The 19,689-nt window shown below is 32.1% G+C and overlaps 3 protein-coding genes across 3 annotated transcripts; 2 read left to right on the top strand and 1 right to left on the bottom strand.

Moving 5' to 3' along the window:
* Positions 1–1,906: 1,906 nt before the first annotated feature.
* Positions 1,907–8,108, top strand: TTLL15 (tubulin tyrosine ligase-like 15). Its single transcript, XM_090103596.1, has 7 exons — positions 1,907–2,062; positions 3,142–3,884; positions 4,827–4,989; positions 5,239–5,325; positions 5,604–5,812; positions 7,108–7,324; positions 7,923–8,108. Exons 1-7 carry the CDS (start codon positions 2,042–2,044, stop codon positions 8,034–8,036), a joined length of 1,554 nt encoding a protein of 517 aa, XP_089959722.1. The 5' UTR covers positions 1,907–2,041; the 3' UTR covers positions 8,037–8,108.
* Positions 8,049–10,084, bottom strand: IntS11 (integrator complex subunit 11). The gene has a single exon (XM_090103595.1). It carries the CDS (start codon positions 9,907–9,909, stop codon positions 8,122–8,124), a length of 1,788 nt encoding a protein of 595 aa, XP_089959721.1. The 5' UTR covers positions 9,910–10,084; the 3' UTR covers positions 8,049–8,121.
* Positions 10,085–10,376: 292 nt separating this feature from the next.
* Gmd (GDP-mannose 4,6 dehydratase) lies at positions 10,377–18,901 on the top strand. Its single transcript, XM_090103594.1, has 7 exons — positions 10,377–10,481; positions 10,584–10,826; positions 11,136–11,330; positions 15,351–15,591; positions 16,680–16,912; positions 17,450–17,665; positions 18,144–18,901. Exons 2-7 carry the CDS (start codon positions 10,758–10,760, stop codon positions 18,273–18,275), a joined length of 1,086 nt encoding a protein of 361 aa, XP_089959720.1. The 5' UTR covers positions 10,377–10,481; positions 10,584–10,757; the 3' UTR covers positions 18,276–18,901.
* Positions 18,902–19,689: the final 788 nt, after the last annotated feature.

Raw genomic sequence — 19,689 nt, 5'->3', positions numbered from 1 at the left:
AAAAGTTTTCCAACAAGGAAATATAGGAATGATAATAAAATGATCTAATTATTCCCTGCATTGTGCGTAGGTCTAGACTATCTAGAAATTTGAGTAAGGAGATTAGGATTACAACACCCCTATCAGTTTCAAATTACTCAATTATACTTACCAGGATACATGACAGTACTTTAGGAATTACAAAATATACATGGTAGAAATTGCAACAGAAATAATAGATACATTCTATAAAACAAGCAATACGTTTAAACATTTGTCTAATCATATATCACTGAAAAATATAGATCGGAAAGTGTGTAAATATTTCTAAAAATATAGGTGCATGAAAATTAAATTATTATAATAAATCATCATCGTCATCAACATAGTATTATCATTGTACAATGTACGTATATATCTCTATTATTTATTTTCATGAAATTTGAAGTTGTAATGTAATGTAGCTCTATGAAGATGCACGGCTTATAGACATGTCGTACGGCATCACATGTGAACGGCTGAACCGATTTCGATAATTCTTTTTTTATTGTATTCCTTGAAGTACGAGGATGGTTCTTATGTAGAGAAAACGTAAATAAGTACCACGGGCGAAGCCGGGGCGGACCGCTAGTTACAAATATATTTGTTTGTCTTCTATTTGCCTACGCAACAGTTTATTTAAGATTATGTGCCTTTAACGTTTACGACGTAACATAATATTTGAAGTTCGGAAAATGGAATTTACATTAAATATTTAAACATGTACCTTCTAAGTGGTGAGGATACTCATCTTTATTTTTTAAGAGGCTGGCTTAATCATCTATACATCTATACAAATATTATAAAGAGGAAAGGTTTGATTTTTTGTTTGTTTGTTTGTTTGTATGAATTGAATAGGCTCCGAAACTACTTGGCAGATTTGAAAAATTCTTTCACTGTTGGAAAGCTACATCATTTCTGAGTGACATAGGCTAGGTTTTATCCCGGAAATCCCACGGGAACGGGAACTATGCGGGTTTTTTTTGAAAACGCGGGCGAAGCCGCAGGCGGAAAGCTAGTTTAAGAATATTTTATTTAAAATCTTTTGAATAGTTTACTTTTTTCACTATTTATTTAGGTACCTGTAGGTTTGTACCTAATTTTTATTATCAAATGGCAAATGGATATGCAGAGAATTCTGCTTATCTAATATCTATATTAAACATAATATATAGATTTTGGTTAGATTACCGGTCTTTGGGAAACCTCAAACCACATACCTATAGCTAGTAGTACGTCGAACTATAAGCATGATATCTTACTTGGAAATTTTTAATTAATTTTTAATATTTTGTATATATCACGATATAGAATTAAATGCTTCCTTACAATTTATTTTGTAAACCTACTTATCTCTTTAAGGAATCAACTTTTTTTAACTGACAGTGTAAAATGACGGAGGTTCTGGATTGTAGTCGGTATTTTTAAAGAGAAGGTTAAAATAATAACAGTAATTAAAATATGCTTCCTGTATTTATTAAAAAAATCAATACAGTTTATTAAAAAAGTTAAATAAAAATAACTCTTATAAATGTTGTTGTTCAATTCCTGGTTATCTTGATAAAAGGATATTAAATAATTAAATTACGATTTGCACTTTATCGTTTTTGTTAACTAATTAGTGGATAAGTTACATTTACGTTTAAACTTCATAGAACAAAAGTAGACAAAAAGTATTTTATTGTTATGATCTCTATGGTTATGATATTTGCACTGAATTCTCAAGTTTTTCCTATTTTTTTAATCATGTATGACTTATATGGTAATCAAAGATGTGACCTTAAAAAGTTGTATTCACACTACGGTTTTAGAAAGTGTATGCTGTCTCTCTCACACCCATTAAACAAGAACTTCTCTGTCTGTAAAATGCTTTCATTCTTAGCGCGTTTGTGTCTGTGCTCATACGCATGTTTTCGCGCCAATTCATGTGCAATTTTTTTTTATTATCGATTGTTGATGGCTGTGCTTCATTTGTTGAATAAGGATTGTGTTTAATTTATTATGCGTTTAGGAATTGTACACTATGAAGAATAAAAAAGGAGACGTGAGTATTTTAAATGATATTTTTATTAAGTAAATAAAATAATTTAGTGGTTTAAACATTTGTACTTCATATTTTATTTATGATAAAAAAAAATATAGGTAGAGGCTTATAGTAGGGTAATAGATAGTAATGTAAGCTTTCCATCAATGGTATTTTTTTAAATGAGTCAAGTAGGTTTTGATTAATCGTATTAAACAAGTCAAGCAATGAATCGGCAAGTAAAATTTTTTATGTAACTACATACATGCGTTTTTTATTTTTTTTATATTATGCGGAGTTGTGCCTACATTTTAAATTATAACGTTTACTTAGGAAATCATAACTCATAAAATAATAACATAGGAAAAGGAATAAGTGCCCTCGACAAACATAATATTTACTAACATTACTAGGTACCTACGCTATGCAAATTGCAGAGTGCAACGATTTCAAGGCAAACTTGTAGATAAAGTCCAAATGATATAAAGTATCAAATCTTAGTTATGTAAAACGGAAAAATAAACAATTAAGCTATAGTTTCCCATACATAATTATGTACCTGTAGGCTGTAGAGAATATATGTATAATGTATGTTATCTATAGGCATATAATAATATTATGTACCTATATAAAGTCTGTAGCACAGTATTACAATATTAGGAAATATTGTAATACCGTGCCTGTAGCTTCCTATATAGATATCCATATATAGGAAGCTACAGGATTACCTATGCCTGTAGGTTTCACTCAACTCAATTTCTTATAGAACTTAGAAACACCATGTTTATATATGTATTTATTTCAATCTACTTATTTAAAGAAAATTTAATGGTCATATTTATTATTTCATTAGTGACTGTGCTTAAATTAATTCGCTGCACGCAGATTACAGCTATGGGACTAGAACGAATGAAAAGTAATCAAATATTTCGAATGTTCATAACCTCATAAATAAGTTTTGATATCTTAACTTTTATGGTTTTGAATTTTGATGATAGATAAATTATAATATTAATATTACTTTTGACCAATGGCAATCTTCATATTTTAATAATTATGACCATTTTAAATAGGGAATTAACAAATATTGTTTTTTTTAGGTTACCAAAGCAACAGACAAGGACCAAATCGAAAGAAATATCAATAATAATATAGTGAAAGCAACCAAGCAAAGTATTGCTAATGACACGAATGTTCATCTGATTTTCTTCGTGTGTATAATCGGTGTTACCCTGGGAATAGCTTTAGAGATAATAAACGTACAAAATAGAAATGTTACCAAAGATGAGGTATTCAGTAAGAACTACTGGGTATATTCAGCATACTACGACGCGGAAAATAAAAATGGTTTGCTCAAGCACGTGCATTTGGTTCTAGAAAGATTTGGCTACAAGAAATCATCCAATGACACACCGTGGGTGCTCCTGTGGTCGCACGACTACCCTTTCAGAGTGCTGAACTCGATTATAAGCAAATTAAAACCATACCAAAAAGTAAACCACTTTCCCGGAACAGGTTTCATAACGATGAAAGTGGACCTGGCTACATCGAATTCCACATACATCCCGAGGGCGTTCAAACTGCCCAAAAACAAGGAACAATTTTTAAAATATGCCAGAGAGAATAGAAATGCATTGTTTTTGGAAAAGCACAATCAGCACCGAGGTGTGTACCTAAAAAACGTGAGCGAAATAGATTTGTCAAGTGGCGAAAGTTTTGTGCAGGAGTTCGTGCAAAAACCATTTTTGGTGGACGGACATAAGTTCGATATTGGCGTGTACGTCGCGTTAACATCTGTTAATCCTCTGAGAGTCTACTGGTACAAAGGAGATGTTATTTTTAGGTATGTGTATACCATAGTTTAATAAACCCTATTCGATTTAGAAATATTTTGGTAGGCGTTAATGCCTACCTATATGTTCAAGATTACCCGATACGAAATCACTGTCACCTGTAAAAGTATTCCATATATGTAAGGTGTACCTAACGTTATTTATAGACGTTTTTGCGTTTTTTTTTACAATTAAAATAAAACAAAGTCAAGTCTCAAATGCGTTAAAATAACATACCTAATACATATTATATACGTACCTAAAGCTTATAAAAACAATACCTGTTCAAAAAACTTCATAAATAATTAAATATGACATAAATCTTCATCAAAAAATACAAAAAATTAACAAATTATACTTCGGCTTGGATTTGGAAAATATCCAACCATTATCTATGTTGGATACAAACTATTCTCATTTCCAAATAACCTAGCTATATTTGTATTATGTCCTTCCAATTTGTAAACGCTCTATAACTTTTATGACCAATAAGGAAAGTATCATAATAAAAGCAGCTATTTTCATCTTCAATAGATATTATTTCATTTGTGAATGACCCGAAGATTATATGTCCACATTTACGTTATCTAAACATTGAGATTCGGAAATTTTTCGCGTAGGTTCTTTCATGGATACTTTTATGTAGGCTAAACCGGGATATGGATACAAAAATAAACACAAGATTTTAAAAATATAAGAATGTTCTTTTATTGAATGTTAACTATTTTTTGTATAAGGTTTCAAAGTCCTCAAAGCCTCCTGATTCGTCGTAATATTAAAATAGCAATTTGTTGAATATTTATGATTTCATGACTTTAACGCACACACATAATAATATAGAAACGCAAATAAAAACATATACTTAGAAAAGGCCTCATAGGTATGCGTGAAATGTCACTTTGACAGGATTCAAACTTTCTTCCTTTCTTTCATCTTTAAACCGTTTTTTTTAGATACTGTCCAGCGAAATACTATCCCCTAGATCCCAAGAAATTGGATAAGTACGTGATCGGTGATGATTACCTACCGACCTGGGAGGTACCGTCTTTGGCACACCCGTATACAGCTTTGGGATTTAGTATGAAGGATGCGTTTGATCATTATGCTCAATCGAAGGTATGAGTTTATTATTTTTAATTAATAGATATTCAACGAGTAAACTTTACAATACAACAACCCGCACTTGGCCAGCGTATTTGATAATGGCTTAGAAGAAATAACTAAAATATTACTTTAATGATATTAAGGATTATTTTTTTTCGAAAAACCGTATGATATTATACCCTTAAGCTTCTGTTGACATTACCCTTAAATGATATAAGTATAAAGATTTAAACAATATAAATCCATTCATGTATATTTTAGGGCAAGAATACGACACACATGTGGGACGAAATACAAAAAGCTATTAGAGAAGTTTTTATCAACAATGAACATCATATTATTGAGGCGGTAAGTTATATTCAAATTGTCTAAATTCTATAATTATTATCCACCTTCTGCTAAATATAATTTTCTTCAAATATACTTATTCAAGTGTCTAAATTAGATTTGGGGATTATCCACCTACAGGATATTCATATTAAAATTAAACTTCTATAATATTACTTATATAGAGTCTAAAATATCATAACAGTTTCTAAATAAATTTAAGCACTTGTTTCTATGAATTATTTATTTAAATATTAAGTAAATACTTAAGTACATATAATTATATCATATTTTTCCAGCTGAAAAAATACAGATCAGGCGATAATTTCTTTGAAATGATGCGTTTTGATCTTATTGTGGATGAAGATTTGAAAGTTTATTTAATCGAAGCGAACATGTCACCGAATTTAAGTTCAGCGCATTACCCGCCAAATCAGTTGCTTTACGAACAAGTTTTGTATAATCTGTTCTCTTTGACGGGAGTGGCCAATCATATGGGCAATTTGAGGTATTGTCTATGGTCATTTTTTTAATTTTATTTAATTAAATAAACAAGAAATAATGGACACATCTAGCATCCATTTTAATTTGTAAACACTCTCACTTGCATTCCGTTACACGTATTGCAATGAAACATACATAAGACTAATCTATGTACCTATATTAAAATACGAAATAATTTGTAGTATAGTGTACACCTACCAATCGAAAATTTGTATCTAAGTACATAGATATAAGATAACATTAATTTGCTCTGTGTAGAAAATCTTACTGTTAACATTATTTTGTTCAATTTACACAGAGGAAACAAAACTGATTGCAAAACTTTTTAGAATAATCTTCGCCTAAGATCAAATTTCTAGAAATTGATTTCCGTGGGTTAGGCATGGGTTACTATGTGATTAGTTACTTGTATTAGCTATTAGTCTCGCCGCGCGCCCGCGCTTCTTATCTGTTGCAAAATGTTGATATGGATAAAATATCTAAAATCCTATCCACCCTAATAAAAAAAGCTTTACAACATTTTTAAACAAAACTTCCAATAAGGTACTATCTAAAAACATACGAAGGTTTGCACTTTCTTCTCAGTAGAAATGCGTAAAAAGATAACACAACCGTTCGAGGTCGTAAAACAAACAAAATATGGTAATCTCTCGATGGGTAATCTAGCTTTTCTATTTTCTATAGGTACTTAAACAAAATGTAATGAAGACGATTTGAGATTGGGCTTTTAGCTTTATAAGTTTAAACTGGCTAGTTTTTGAAGCTTCAAATTACAGCATAGACAAATCACTAGGGCCTTACATTATACTAGATAGTTACTTCGTAAATAATACCACGAAAACTGTTCTTAGGCGTTATTGAGTTTTAAACAGTGTGACTAACACTGCCAAATCTTCTAAATAGAAAAACAAAAATATATTTTTTTTCTATTAAGGAGCTTTTATGCTTTTCTTGTAACATACCTATCTAGTATCTAGTTACAATCCATATACTATTATACTATTATTAATATTACATATAAATGCGAAAGTAACTCTGTCTGTCTGTCTGTTACTCAATCACGCCTTAACTACTGAACCAATTTGCATGAAATTTGGTATAGAGATATTTTGATACCCGAGAAAGAACATAGGCTACTTTTTACCCCGGGACATAGGATAGGTTTTATCCCTGAAATCCCACGGGAACGAAACTATGCGGGTTTTTCTTTGACAACGCGGGTAAAGCCGCGGGCGGAACGCTAGTTTATTTATATTTCTTCTATTATATATAACATCTTATTATATGCGTTTTTTTCAGTGACCAAACCGCTGTGCAGAATATGATATCAGCTCAGAAAAACATCGCAGTGTACAGCAAGGAATGTAGTACAATTTGCAAAGATAATTGTGATGCGACATCTGTATGTGCACTGTGTAAACCATGCTTAAACAACAAATTGAAAAATGCGTTGTTAACAGCTCATAAAGAACACATACATAAGGGTGATTTTAGAAGACTATTTCCACCCGCAATGGTAAATTATTTTACGATATTTTATTAATTAACTATTCGTGTAACTAAAAATGTTATGTAGAAAGCAAATTTACCTGTTTTTAAAAGATGGTGTGTTGAAATAGTTACAAGTTCAATGATTTTTTTCTAAGATTAATAAATCAAAAAATATTTATACTGAATAATTCAGTTATTGACTTGACCTCAAGATGACCTTGACTACATGATAGAAGACAAATTTCATCATATTTATTTCTTATTCATCATACAGTCGTAATATTCACATAGAGGAGCTAATCACTATTTATCTCCAGAAGGCAGAAGCCGCTAGCCCGATAAAATGAAATCGTATCGTAACTTTCTTTGACTTTCTGACTACTTAGTTATTTTTGAAGCGAAACTTCTGTATGCGCATTGAGATTAAAATTTCAAGGTCGCGTCATGGCAATACCGTCACGTCATGATGTACGGCGATGATTTTGGTATCTTTGAATCTTGCCAAAGAAGTTTCACTTCTGACATTTGTGCTCGGCACACACGCTCTTTTTTATATTTTAAAATTCATATGCATAAGGATCTACAATGATTATTATTTATTGTTTCTTATATTTTCCTTTTAGCATCAAAACGACAAAAACATCGAAGCGAAGATAAAAGACTTAAATGAAATGAACAAACTTCAATACATATGGTATCAAGGAAAATGTAATATTGATGAAACATGGTGTGTCTAAAATAAACCAACATTGTTATTCAACATTATTTATTTCTATCCAAAAATAAACCTTAAAAAAATAACAGTATTCTTATTGACTAAAATCACTGCACCATAGTTTGCAGCAATCCCAAAATGTAACTACCTAAATCTTCGTCTTGATTTGTCCATGACACGTAAATATTTTTTGTGTTATCATCATCACCTTCAACTTTAATGAGAACTGATTCCACTGATATGTTGCCATCCGATATGGTTATGGACCAGCCTTGTAATTTCTCTGCTAGTAATGCCTTCAACTTTTCCGCAGTTTTTACGGCTGGACCAGGGTCGTCAAATCGTACTGTACTTGTGAAACGAATAACGTGCCTCGTGATACCGATTTCCTCACACACCTCATCGATATCTAAAAACGATAGTCTATTGTCTTTGACACATAAGATTCCGTGAACCACGCGCCGGCGCTTCGGGTCCGGCGGTTGCGCATTGTACCTCACAGCCTCCGCTTTTAGTAACCTTAGAGAAACATCAATTGGAATTTTGACTGGAGTGTTTATGATAGCTGTTTCACCATTAGCTGGCATGTAACAGTTGACATTAAACTCCTTTTCAATCTTATCTTTCAAGAACTCCATCTTCTGAGCTTCTCCGTGAACCAGTAACACATTTTTAGGCTCACAGTATTGTATCAATTGCATTATACCTTTGGCATCAGCGTGCGCAGAGAAAGACATGTATTCTACTGCCATTTTCACTTCAACAACTTGACGATTCTCAAATTCGATTTTCTTTGCTCCATTAACGATTTTATGACCTACAGTGCCTTGTACGCAAAAGCCAGGCATTATCAACATATTTTGCTCATAGGGTGCCCATTTCTTGAAAATATTGAGAGATAAGCCAGCATGCAACATCCCTGGTGTAGCAAATACAACCATTGCTCCAGGATTGTCTATGTAGGATTTGTCAAAAGGTTTGATATGTTTGAAATCAAACATGTTTCTCTGAACAAACGTTTTACGAATCTTCTGATTAGTCCATGTTATAAACATTTTGTAGTAATTATTAGCTTTCTCAGTCAAACCGAGTGCAAAGTATACTGGATATTTTAAATTCATCCGTTCCCAGTATGTTTCTAACAATATACATAATTCTTGGGCTCTACCCAAAGCAAATACAGGAATTAATACTTTGCCACCCTTTTCAACACATTCATGTACTTTTTTGAGAAAATCTCTTTCACGGCAGCGTTTTGAATCTCTTATGGTAGTAGCATATGTTGATTCTGATATGAGTAAATCAGGGCGACATTTATCTATCCATGCTGCACCTAAATGACGATCGGGAGTCATGTTATAATCTCCAGTGTACACAACAGATTGTGAACCTACCCTTATCCAAAACATGGCAGCACCGAGCACATGTCCAGCATAATACGCCTTAATTTCCAATTCACTATCAACCATCACAGACTGATGTAGGGTCACAGCTGTAACTTTCTTTATGCAATCTTTAATCATTTGGGATGTGAAGAAATTAGACTCACCTTTCCTCTCCACTGCTACTTTCCTCATATCTTCAAGGAGAATTGGGGCTATGGCTTTCGTTGGGTGTGTCATATAGATAGGTCCTGTGTAGCCGACCATTTCAGACATGTATGGCAGAGCCCCGCAGTGGTCGAGGTGGAAGTGTGATATTATGACGCAGTCTATCTGGCTTGTTATAGGGCCTTCTGGTACGATGTACGAAAAATCAGGAAATCTGCGTTCATCATTATATCCCATATGCATACCACAATCAAGCATAATGTTCTTTCCTCCCATTGACAGTAAAATACAACTCCTCCCAACATCCTGACCAGCTCCCAGGGGAGTAACTTTAATCTCAGGCATTTTGGTTACCAATACCACTTATGAATATTTTCTTTAATTCTGGAATGTTTAATTCACATTAAATTTATTTCAAGAGTAGTTTACTAATTTTATCCCAATTTTCCACAGTTTCAAAGCAGGTATTTTTATGTAAACTCTACGCACATCCGAAACAACAAACGTGATTTACATTTTACAACTTAAAATGTCAAACTATGTCAATGTCAAACCTATATCAGTTTTTTTCTTTTCGTTTTTTAAGGCAATAATACTGAACCATTTAAAACTATTTCATATAATAGTTTTTAACGGAGTGCAGGTTTACAATATTCCAATTTCTAGTAGTAATTCAGCGCCGGATTCGATTGCTGGACTGGAATATAATGTAAACCGGGCAAAGAATAAAAATTTCGTAGTGTAATACTGCTGTGCTTCGACAGCTTTACTTTATTGTATCTGTTTCTTAAGTATCGGTAAGTCGGTGACACTGACATATCACATATGACGTACCTAATATGACAGCTGTTGTAGCTCTCGAAGGCCGACTGTCATTTTCTGAAATCTGAATTTCCAAGAATTTTTTATTTACCGAGGTAATTTAGTATCAATAGCGGTGTTTTGATTATCGAAAATTACCCAGAACGCATTTTTCTATGAGCGGCATCACTGTGATTGTTTGATAATGTGTGTTTCAGTGAATGTTATCTTGTGATGTTGATCGAATTTTGAAATGGTTTATTATTGTTACGTTTGATAAACTTATCAGTATTAGGCGTCGCCTATTGTAACTTTACTCTTTTACGTGGCTGCTCGCCGGTTGTAGACGTGTATTTTTGGTCAATTACTAAAATAAATATTTAAACTGTAAAATGGCCGGAGAATCTTCAAACGCTGATGTAAACGAAAAAGTTGCATTTATCACCGGTATCACTGGGCAGGTATTTATACATTTTTATTTATTTTCTAATTGGATATTGGTTTTTTTCAAATTTGGTAGAAGAATATAAAATATGCATATTTTATTACTCAGTCATAATTATGTTTTACAGTTTTATATTATTGTGATAAGGAAAATAGGAAAATAAAGGTTCAATAGAACAATAAAAGAATTTATAAATTTTGTTACTCAAAGAAAAAGTTACATATAAACCGTTATTTAATCCATTTTTTTACAAATTACTTGTTCAATAATTTGAGAAGATTCATTTAACAGGCATTTTATTATAACTATTTATTCATACTTTTAGGATGGTTCCTACTTAGCGGAATTCTTGATAGAAAAAGGCTATGAAGTTCATGGCTTGCTTCGTCGCTCCTCATCATTCAACACCGGCCGGATACAGCATTTATATGAGAAGCCAGCGTGCCACTCTGGTGGGCGAATGCACTTGCATTATGGAGACTTGACAGACACCACATGCTTGATTAGCATTATTTCAAGGGTATGCATTTGTTTTCAATTTAAATTTTAATTGCTTTCTGCACTTTTAAAAAAACTTTACAAATTATATCGCTGTCCTAGTTCAACAGTAAGATATCTTAAAAAAAAACAAAATTGAGATAAGTTTTGTTTCATGTGAAAAATTCGCTCTTCTGTCTGGTTCAAAACTCAGATATTTGTAAAACGCAACCAAAGTGCCCAAATTTAAATGTCTCACTGGCATATTTTTAACGACCTTTAGTTCAAGAATCTGACATCTTAAGATATCTTACAAAGTCAGGAAGATTTTTACTTTTCTTTTATTTCTACACAGAGACATCTTCAAATGTCCTTATATGGAATTATAAAAACATTTCTATGTTGAGACATCTAACTGCCAAAAAAAATTAAAATCAGCCAAAAAAACTGGTAAACCTTATACAGTCAATGAAATAGGTTACCAACAGATTTATGACTGGAAAAAACTGTCTAAAATGGTGAAAAATTTCAACTTAGACGAAAATGGTCAAAAAATTGTATGGGGTGACATCAAATGTATCCAAGTAAAAATATACCGGCCGAATTGATAACGTCGTCCTTTTTTTTGAAGGCGGTTAAAAAAAGAAGATCCATACAAATTTGGCTACAAAATCTTCGCTTCACAAAGTCGCTTTCTCTGTCCCTATCTCCCTTTGTATGCTTAAATCTTTAAAAGTTAAAACTACGCAACGGATTTTGATGCGGTTTTTTTTAATAGATAGAGTGATTCAAGAGGAAGGTTTTAGTATATAATTTATTAAGTTTTAGAGAAAGCGGGCGAAGCCGCGGGCGGTAAGCTAGTAATAGTTAAACTGACTTGTGCAAAAATAATAATAAGATTTTAACTTATAATATGAGACTGATTTGTGCAATTAAGATACTAGGTATAATAAATAATACATTACAAGCAAACTATTTCTCAGTTTTTAATTAATTTTCCTATCCCGTTACCAAACATTTCCGCGGATTTAGTCGGACAACTTACATTCTCAAATATCGATGTACTGTAATACTGAGATATCTTAAAATTGTGTCGATCTCAGTGGATTTTCCATAAATTTGGAAGCTTGGTTGGATAAATCTTTAGTATTTCTTAAACAAAACAAAAAACAATAACTCTATGAGTTACAATATAAACTTAATTTTTAATAAACCATTTTAGAGACAACATTAAAAATACAAAACATGTTTTATTTAGTCTGAGTTCAATATAAGGTTATCTTACTATTAAAAGCCTTAAAACTAATATTCAAATTATTTTATTAATATTGAAATATAAATAACTCCGTAACACATTAAACCAAACTATAGTTTTAAAAAATCAACCACATTTCAATTAACAACGAGTGAATTAATGACACTAAAATCATAAAAGTATGAATAACTCAAAACATACTTTGTTCAAAATATCTTACTGTTGAACTAGGGCAGCGATATACTAAAACCTTTCTTAAGAAACACTCCTTTTATTAAAATAAGATCTCTAAAAATAATATATATAGGGGCGGACAGACAGCAACAGCAACTTTGTTTTATGGGAATGGATGTTTCACTGGGGTAATAAGCAGCCTATATCACTCTAGCTTTACTAAACTTCCAGATATCATGGAGTCATTTAAATTAATCATATAGTTAAATTTCTCTATTGCATTGTCAAAGAAACACAAACAAACTCACCTTCAAATTTATAATATTACTAGCTGTGCTTCACGGTTTCACCCGTGCTCCGCTCCTGTTGGATCCTATAGCCTTCCCAAATAAATGGGCTATCTAACTCTGAAAGGATTTTTCAAATGGAACCAGTAGTTCCTGAGATTAGCGCGTTCAAACAAACAAACTCTTCAGCTTTATTATATTAGTATAGATTATTAGTAAAATATTACTCTACTAATAGAAGAATAGACAAGTCTTCACACATTCTTTGATGCTTTTTATTATTATTATAAAGAATATTTGAATAGGTGTGTAATTCATTTTTCATGCTAATTTGAATAAACACATTTTTGTACTATTCATTTTCTTTTTGTTGTAATATCTTGTCTTTAAACAGATACATATTTTAGAATATCTGCTTTGGTATATAAATACTTAATTAACATTATATCAAGGGTATAACAATTACATAGTGAAGCCCCCATATGTACATTGAATACACTTGCAATGAAAAATGATTTAGTTTGAATTTATCATACTTTCATCAGAAAAAGAAAAATAGTTATGTTACTCGGTAAAATAGTTTCTAGTTTAAGAAGTTATTTTTCTTTCATTTAGAAATTAAAGATTTTTAACGGATGTTAAACGCGATTTATTCATATAATAATATATAATGAATAAATCCCAATGGGAAGACAGCCTCCCCCGTGACTATTAAGTGTTCGAAACGTCGGGAAAATAATATAATGAATAAATCGCGTTTAAAATCCGTTATAAATCTTTAATTGCAAAAATGTATAATACTCGCGTAAAATTAAATACTAGAAAATGCTACTTAAACACGTATTTTCTGATAAGTATAATTAAAACCGAAATTACCTATTATTCAAACCTAATGATTAATATTTGTACCCCCATGTGTGTTATCAATGCAGTAATTAGAAAAACTAATAGACAGAAAAATTATTTACAATTTCGTCACGTAATTATTGCTAAAAGGTTTGGTAATAATTCAGTTTTTTTTTTCATTGCTGAAAAGTAATTAGTGAGTTATTTAGCATACAGAATTAATTATTTTATATGACTTATACATATTAAACTAGGTTTCCGCCCGCGGCTTCGCCCGCGTAGTCAAAGAAAAATCCGCATAGTTCCCGTTCCCGTGGGATTTCCGGGATTGCGTGATTTTCCCGGGATAAAAAGTAGCCTATGTCCTTTCTGGGGTATCAAAATATCTCCATACCAAATTTCATGAAAATTGGTTCAGTAGTTAGGCCTGATTGAGTAACAGACAGACAGACAGACAGAGTTACTTTCGCATTTATAATATTAGTATGGATTATTTTATATGACTTATATTAAATTATTTGTATGTCTTTTCATATAAAATTGCCATATTACATCAAATCTTCAATCAAAGAATCCTTATATACCTGCACTACTTACACTCTTTTTACTAATTTCTTTGGTAATTTACCTGATTAGTTAATAGAAATTCATATACAGTTTAGAAATATTACACCAATTCACATCTCGCCAAATATAATTTACAGCTACAAAATATATGGTTGTTCTATTTATGTTTCTTTATTAATTTTTCCGTTATCAGATATCAAAACATGGTTTTATCACACAGACCATCAACATAGATATAAATCTACACAGTTAATTAGGGCATACACTTATCATTTCTGAACCAGTCGATAATATTTTTCGTAATTTTTCGTTTTCCGACCGCGGCTTTGCCCACGTTGTGTAAAATAACGTTGTTAATACATATATTAAAACATTCCTCATGAACTCTATCTATTACAAAAAAAAAATCGTATAAAAATCCGTTTGTTCTAAACTATGTAGATATTCGCGTAAGATCAAACACAAGTAAAATGTAAAAACTACATTTTTTTGTTGTATGTACCTATATTTAAAAGAAAGAAAACCCATCAAGAAAACTAAAATACTAAAAAAATAATCGGTATATAAAAACTATATTTTTAGTAATTTTTTGCAAAAATATAAATGTACATAATATACACCTTTGTATTATGTCGTACTTTCCAATATCCATACTAATATTATAAATGCGAAAGTAACTCTGTCTGTTACTCAATCACGCCTGAACTACTGAACGAGAGATATTGGAGATATTTTGATACCCGAGAAAGGACATAGGCTACTTTTTATCCTGGGAAAATGACGCAATCCCGGAAATCCGACGGGAACGGGAACTGTGCGGATTTTTCTTTGACTGCGCGGGCGAAGCCGCGGGCGGAAACCTAGTTTCAAATAAACGTAATTTTGAAATTTCTGTAGTTACCTAGTTTTCTTCTTCATTTTAATTTAATTTCAGGTAAAACCAAAGGAGATATACAATCTCGGTGCACAGTCACACGTAAAAGTATCATTCGAAATAAGTGAATACACAGCTCAGGTTGACGGTCTTGGTACATTGCGGCTATTAGAGGCTGTGAGAGTGGCTGGCTTGGAGAAGAAGACTAAAATATACCAAGCGTCCACTTCAGAACTGTATGGAAAAGTCGTGGAAGTGCCGCAGACTGAAAAGACTCCTTTTTATCCTAGATCGCCTTATGGTAAGTAGCTTATTGATAGAACAACCTATACTTTGTTTTAAATTTCATATAATAGGTAGATATTTTTTTAAACTTTCGCTTTCAATTTTTTTTAATGCATGAATCTTAATTTTGTATACTAATTCTTGACTAGCTGACGTACGAAACCTTATTCATTTTTTTTGCCATTTTTGCAATATTTTTTCGTTGCAGCCCTACTTGCGTAATATTAGATAGCCTTCACGATAAATGTACTATCCAACCTTTATCGTGTTTTTCAAACTAGAAATTCCTGACATTGTTTGTTTGAACTAACTATCGTTTAAACATACAATCAAACAAACTCAATATTAGTACAGGTAGATTGTGATATTTTTGAATTTCATTTAAGTTGATTTAACTATATTTTTGCCCGACTAACTACAATTATATTTCATACTTTACCTTAAGACTGATTATTTTCTTGTCAATAATTATATATTTATTTTAAGGTACTTCACAAATTGTGAAATCGATTAATTCGATCGATTTTACAACCTACATTACGCGTTTCTGAAAGAGTAACAAATATACATCCTAATTCCTATGTCACAAACTTTCACATGTATAATATTAGTTATTGTTATTGTAGTTTCAGCCGTGGGACGTCCACTGCTGGACAAAGGCCTCCCTCAGGATATTAAGATAATATTAGTATAATGTTAGTAGGAACCACTGCTCGAACGGTGAAGGAAAACATCGTGAGGAAACCGACATGTCGAAGAATTAAAAAAAAAAAAAGTTCGACGACATGTGTCATCCGCCAACACGCACTTGGCCAGCGTGGTGGATTATGGCCTGTACCCTCATTGGAGGCCCGTGTCCCAGCACTCAGCAGTGGGAACGTATATGAGCTGATGATGATGATGATGATTAGTAGGAAATAATTATTGAAGTGAAACTTCTTTATCGGGGTTGGACAAAAATTTAGTGTAACATTTTTGCGTTACGCCGTACGCGTGACATTTTTGCGTTACGCCATACTCGTGACATTTTAAGGTCATAAAGAAGTTTCACTTCTTACGTGTGTACTCTAGTACACGCATATATTTTTTATTTATTTATTCCAGCATGCGCCAAACTGTACGGGTACTGGATAGTAGTAAACTACAGAGAGGCATACGGCATGTTCGCTTGTAACGGTCTCTTATTCAACCATGAAAGTCCCAGACGGGGAGAGAACTTCGTCACGAGGAAGATAACGAGGGGCGTGGCTAAGATACAACTGGGATTGTTGGATTGTCTGGAGCTGGGCAATTTGGACAGTAAACGGGACTGGGGACACGCTAAGGATTATGTTAAGGTGCGTTTTTAATAATGGAATTGATAAGGCAGTGATTTGGTTGTGGCTTGATAAAGGGTGTAATGATTTTCATTTAAAGTAGGTAATGAAATTTTAACCTCGATGTGTGTAAACTAACAAACTACTAATAAAATGTTACCCATTCGTTTTGCAATGGATTAGTTATTGCAATAACCTGTCTTGTTTTTATGATTGACGTTTCATGTGAGCAAGAGCAGGACACGGCTATGGTAGAAAATGGTAGAAATTTATCCATTGTTTAACTTTTTATTAGTAAGGCCGTAGGTGTCAATCTAACTACAAGTATTTGTGAATAATTATCATTATGAACAAAGTTATTGTTAAGTCAAGTTATGTTTAAGTAAGTCTACAACATGTCACACAAAAAATATCGTAATATTATGATCTTTTACTTGCTAATACATATTTAATAGTAGTATGTATATCTATACGTTAGTTCGTTCCAAGAAGCAATTCTTTCAAATTTTAATAAATAAAAAAAATACTTTTGTGTAAAAAATGTGATTAAAATTCTAGGCGATGTGGCTAATGCTCCAACAAGACGAGCCAGAAGACTTCGTAGTAGCGATGGGCGAAGCGCACAGTGTTCGCGAATTTGTTGAAAAGGCGTTCGGCCATGTTGGACGGAAAGTGGAGTGGAGGGGCAGTGGGGTGGACGAGACCGGATATGACGCGAGCACTGGACAAGTGCTGGTCAGGGTCAATCCGAAGTACTTCCGGCCGACTGAAGTGGTGAGTGGGGTTCAGTGGCAAGTGGGGTTGAGTAAAGCGCGTCACAAAATGTATAAAAAGGACGTGGTGCAAAACAGATTCAAGAGGTGCGCTTATGGCACGCCCGCGCCCGCGCCGCTTGTGTTTGACCCGCGCCTAATGTTACATTCAAAACTCATTGCCGGTCAAAACCACCTTTGACTGCAAAAATCAGTCAAAAACTATTTATTAAAATGGTTAGAAAGCATTCTTGCTTTCTTTTACTTCCATGAAATTTATACAATACTAGCTTACCGCCCGCGGTTTCGCCCGCTTTGTCTAAAACCTAATAAATTATATACTAAAACCTCTTGAATCACTCTATCTATTTAAAAAAACCGCATCAAAATCCGGTGCGTATTTTTAAAGATTTAAGCATACAAAGGGACATAGGGACAGAGAAAGCGACTTTGTTTTATACTATGTAGTGACTAATACATATAATTCTTCTTTATTTCAGGATTTACTACTAGGTGATGCGTCAAAAGCTAAACAGAAACTCGGCTGGTCGCCGCGAATATCGTTTGAAGAACTTGTCGTAGATATGGTTGAAGCTGACCTTGAACTTATGAAGAAAAACCCACAGGCGTAATGTGTGTGCACCTTTATGTAGATAAAATATAATAAACTGAATTTTATAAAAAACGGTGACATCACAATGTGCGAAAAGTGTATTTTAATTTGCGAATGTGTTAGATGGCTATTTAACAATTAAGTTTGTATGTTAATTTTTGTTTGTAAATTATAATTTACAATTGATACGTCTTTTCTGGTTTGAAGAGATTGAAAATAAAAATATGGCTCGTTAAGTAACTGTTAAAATATACCTCGCTTATTTTTTAAATAACCAAAAACAAAACATGCCAGTAATAATTAACATTATTTCAATAATAATCATCTGTAATAGTAAAACTTTTTATACATTTGTAACTTTGGAGTTAAGGCCAATATTCGTTTAACTTGCGTGTGTGAAAAGTATTTAAAATAGGTAATATAACATTTCGTCTCACTTCCTCATTAGAAATGAACGGCATGCTATCTCGCTTACACTAATTATATGTGTATTGAAAAAGTTCTATATAAAACCTATGATCGGGAAATTTCCTTGCAATAACCATTTTTGTTATAATTATAAAATTAATTTGTTCTAAGTTTGATTTTGTAATTGGTTAAGATGTTTTTATTTTATGTTTGTATAATATATAATCTGTTTCAGAATATTTTTTGCATAAATTCTGTTATTTTATTACAAATATATATTTTTATTACCTAACTACAACCTTACATGAATACTAATGTGAAGTAAGTCAAAATTACAACTCCTTAAAATATAGTAATTATTTTTTTTTGTTATTACATGACAAATATTAAATGTGTAAGTTTGCACAAATAACGTAATGTATTATTATGCTTACACTAAGTAATACCACAAATCTGTGTATGTATCTATGTATTTATATGCAGTAAACCAATTTTCATAATATAAACATTCCAATTGCATTATTATAAAGGGCTATCAAGGTATTGCATTAATATAATGTATTTTTTATTTATCATAAAATAAACAATAAACTATTTTTATACAAAAACGACTGCTGATGTAATATTTGTAAGCCATAACTAAATGTATTGTTAATTTGTTAGTTATTTAAGTTTATAGGAAATAAAAAGTATTGTGATCGTATTTTGGTTTTGTTTTAAATATCCCCATTTCATTAAATTTAATACGAAACACTATATCCAGTAAAATCATTTCATTGATCGTTCAATTCCTATTCCTTTCCATTTTCATATACCTATGTATAAACATTTTACATCTATACTAATATTATAAAGCTGAAAAGTTTCTTTCAACGCGCTAAAATCACTCTCCGCGTGGCACAGCTAGTAATTGTAAATATATTTGCGAGTCCTTGTAACTTTCGCAGACATTCCGACGCAGCCTATTGTAGATTACAAGGTAGATTATGATAAAAACAGCCTGCGATTCCACTGATCAATTGTGC

Source organism: Colias eurytheme, chromosome 7 (assembly GCF_061535395.1).
Source record: "Colias eurytheme isolate Ceu_HAF_F1 chromosome 7, ilColEury1 Martin Lab GWU primary, whole genome shotgun sequence".
Lineage (NCBI taxonomy): Eukaryota > Metazoa > Arthropoda > Insecta > Lepidoptera > Pieridae > Colias > Colias eurytheme.
Note: the sequence above shows the minus strand (reverse complement) of the source record. Positions and strands in the feature narration are given on the sequence as shown.

What these genes read in the sequence shown, in the direction of transcription:
- TTLL15 (XM_090103596.1), top strand. Translation starts at nt 2,042, where the DNA reads ATGAAGAATAAAAAAGGAGAC. An exon ending in TGAAGAATAAAAAAGGAGAC is followed by an intron (nt 2,063 to 3,141) that starts GTGAGTATTTTA and finishes TGTTTTTTTTAG; the next exon opens with GTTACCAAAGCAACAGACAA. An exon ending in AAAGGAGATGTTATTTTTAG is followed by an intron (nt 3,885 to 4,826) that starts GTATGTGTATAC and finishes CGTTTTTTTTAG; the next exon opens with ATACTGTCCAGCGAAATACT.
- IntS11 (XM_090103595.1), bottom strand. Translation starts at nt 9,909, where the DNA reads ATGCCTGAGATTAAAGTTACTCCCCTGGGAGCTGGTCAGGATGTTGGG.
- Gmd (XM_090103594.1), top strand. Translation starts at nt 10,758, where the DNA reads ATGGCCGGAGAATCTTCAAACGCTGATGTAAACGAAAAAGTTGCATTT. An exon ending in TCACCGGTATCACTGGGCAG is followed by an intron (nt 10,827 to 11,135) that starts GTATTTATACAT and finishes TCATACTTTTAG; the next exon opens with GATGGTTCCTACTTAGCGGA. An exon ending in TGATTAGCATTATTTCAAGG is followed by an intron (nt 11,331 to 15,350) that starts GTATGCATTTGT and finishes ATTTAATTTCAG; the next exon opens with GTAAAACCAAAGGAGATATA.